At 64.3% G+C, this 1,001-nt stretch overlaps 1 protein-coding gene across 1 annotated transcript; it reads right to left on the reverse strand.

Annotated features, from left to right (window-relative positions):
* Nucleotides 1-95: 95 nt before the first annotated feature.
* On the reverse strand, nt 96-929 carry LOC104983992 (UPF0472 protein C16orf72). The gene has a single exon (XM_010833559.1). The coding sequence runs from the start codon at nt 927-929 to the stop codon at nt 96-98; it is 834 nt and encodes a 277-aa protein (XP_010831861.1).
* Nucleotides 930-1,001: the final 72 nt, after the last annotated feature.

A 1,001-nucleotide genomic window follows, 5' to 3' on the forward strand; every position in this document is an offset into this window, starting at 1 on the left:
ACTTAGAGAAGAGATCATATGAGGACCCTTTTGACGAGCAAATTGATGGCCCGGCAAAATGGCAGCTGGCGACCCACCAGGCAGTTCAGACCAGTTTAGGCCATTCGGTTGCGCTTGTGGGTTGGGGAGTCCGTGTCGCCATCACCGCACTCGGCTGAGGTGCGCTTGCGGGACCCCCCACTGTCCAGGCAGAGCGCCAGTTCTTCACAGTCGATCGGGCTCAAGTCATCCTCGAGGAAGCTACTTCTTCGGCGGCCAGCGCCGGCGACCTCGCTGGCTTGAGGCGGGGAGCCAGGCGCGCCGGACTGCACGCTAATGCTGGCCATGGCGCCACTGAGGCCGTGAAGGGCGATGGCCTCGTGGAACGGCTGCAGGTCGACGTCCACCGACGAGCCCGATCCGGTGGCAGCGGCCTGGTTGGGGGCCTCAGAGGCCGGTTTCGCGGGCATCCTCGAGATGCGAGACGGCGGCGGGGGCGCCGGGGGCACCTTGCCACACAGGAAACTGATCAGATCTTCGCGAAGGATGATGCTCCGGCCCTTCTTCACCCATTCCAGCACATCTTTGATGCGACGCTGGTGGCCCACCTGGATGCCCAGGTCAAAACTTCGTTGGTGGGCATGCCCGCTCTCTTTGTAGAGGCTGGTCACGGCCATGGCTGCATTCTGGAAGGGGTCCCACATGGAGAGTCCTGGCTGTTGGCACCCGGCATCCTTGTAGAGCTGGGCCACGGCGGTGGCTGAGGTCTGGAAGAGGTGCCACAGCTTCTGCTGCTCGCTCTTGAGCCCCGCCGTCTCGGGGGCTGCCTCCTCCTGCAGATCCGGGGGCAGCTCCTCTTCCTGCTCCACCTCGGCCAGGCACTGGCGTTCCCACTTAGAGAACCAATGCTCCGCGACCTCGGCCTCGCCCTCCTTCGGCTGCTCCTCCATCCTCCTCCTTCTGGCCGCTCCTCTCCTCCACCTCCACCTCCTCCTCCGCCTCCTCTGGCTTCTCCACCTCAC

Source organism: Bison bison, unplaced genomic scaffold (genome assembly GCF_000754665.1).
Source record: "Bison bison bison isolate TAMUID 2011002044 unplaced genomic scaffold, Bison_UMD1.0 scf7180017863750, whole genome shotgun sequence".
Taxonomy (NCBI): domain Eukaryota; kingdom Metazoa; phylum Chordata; class Mammalia; order Artiodactyla; family Bovidae; genus Bison; species Bison bison.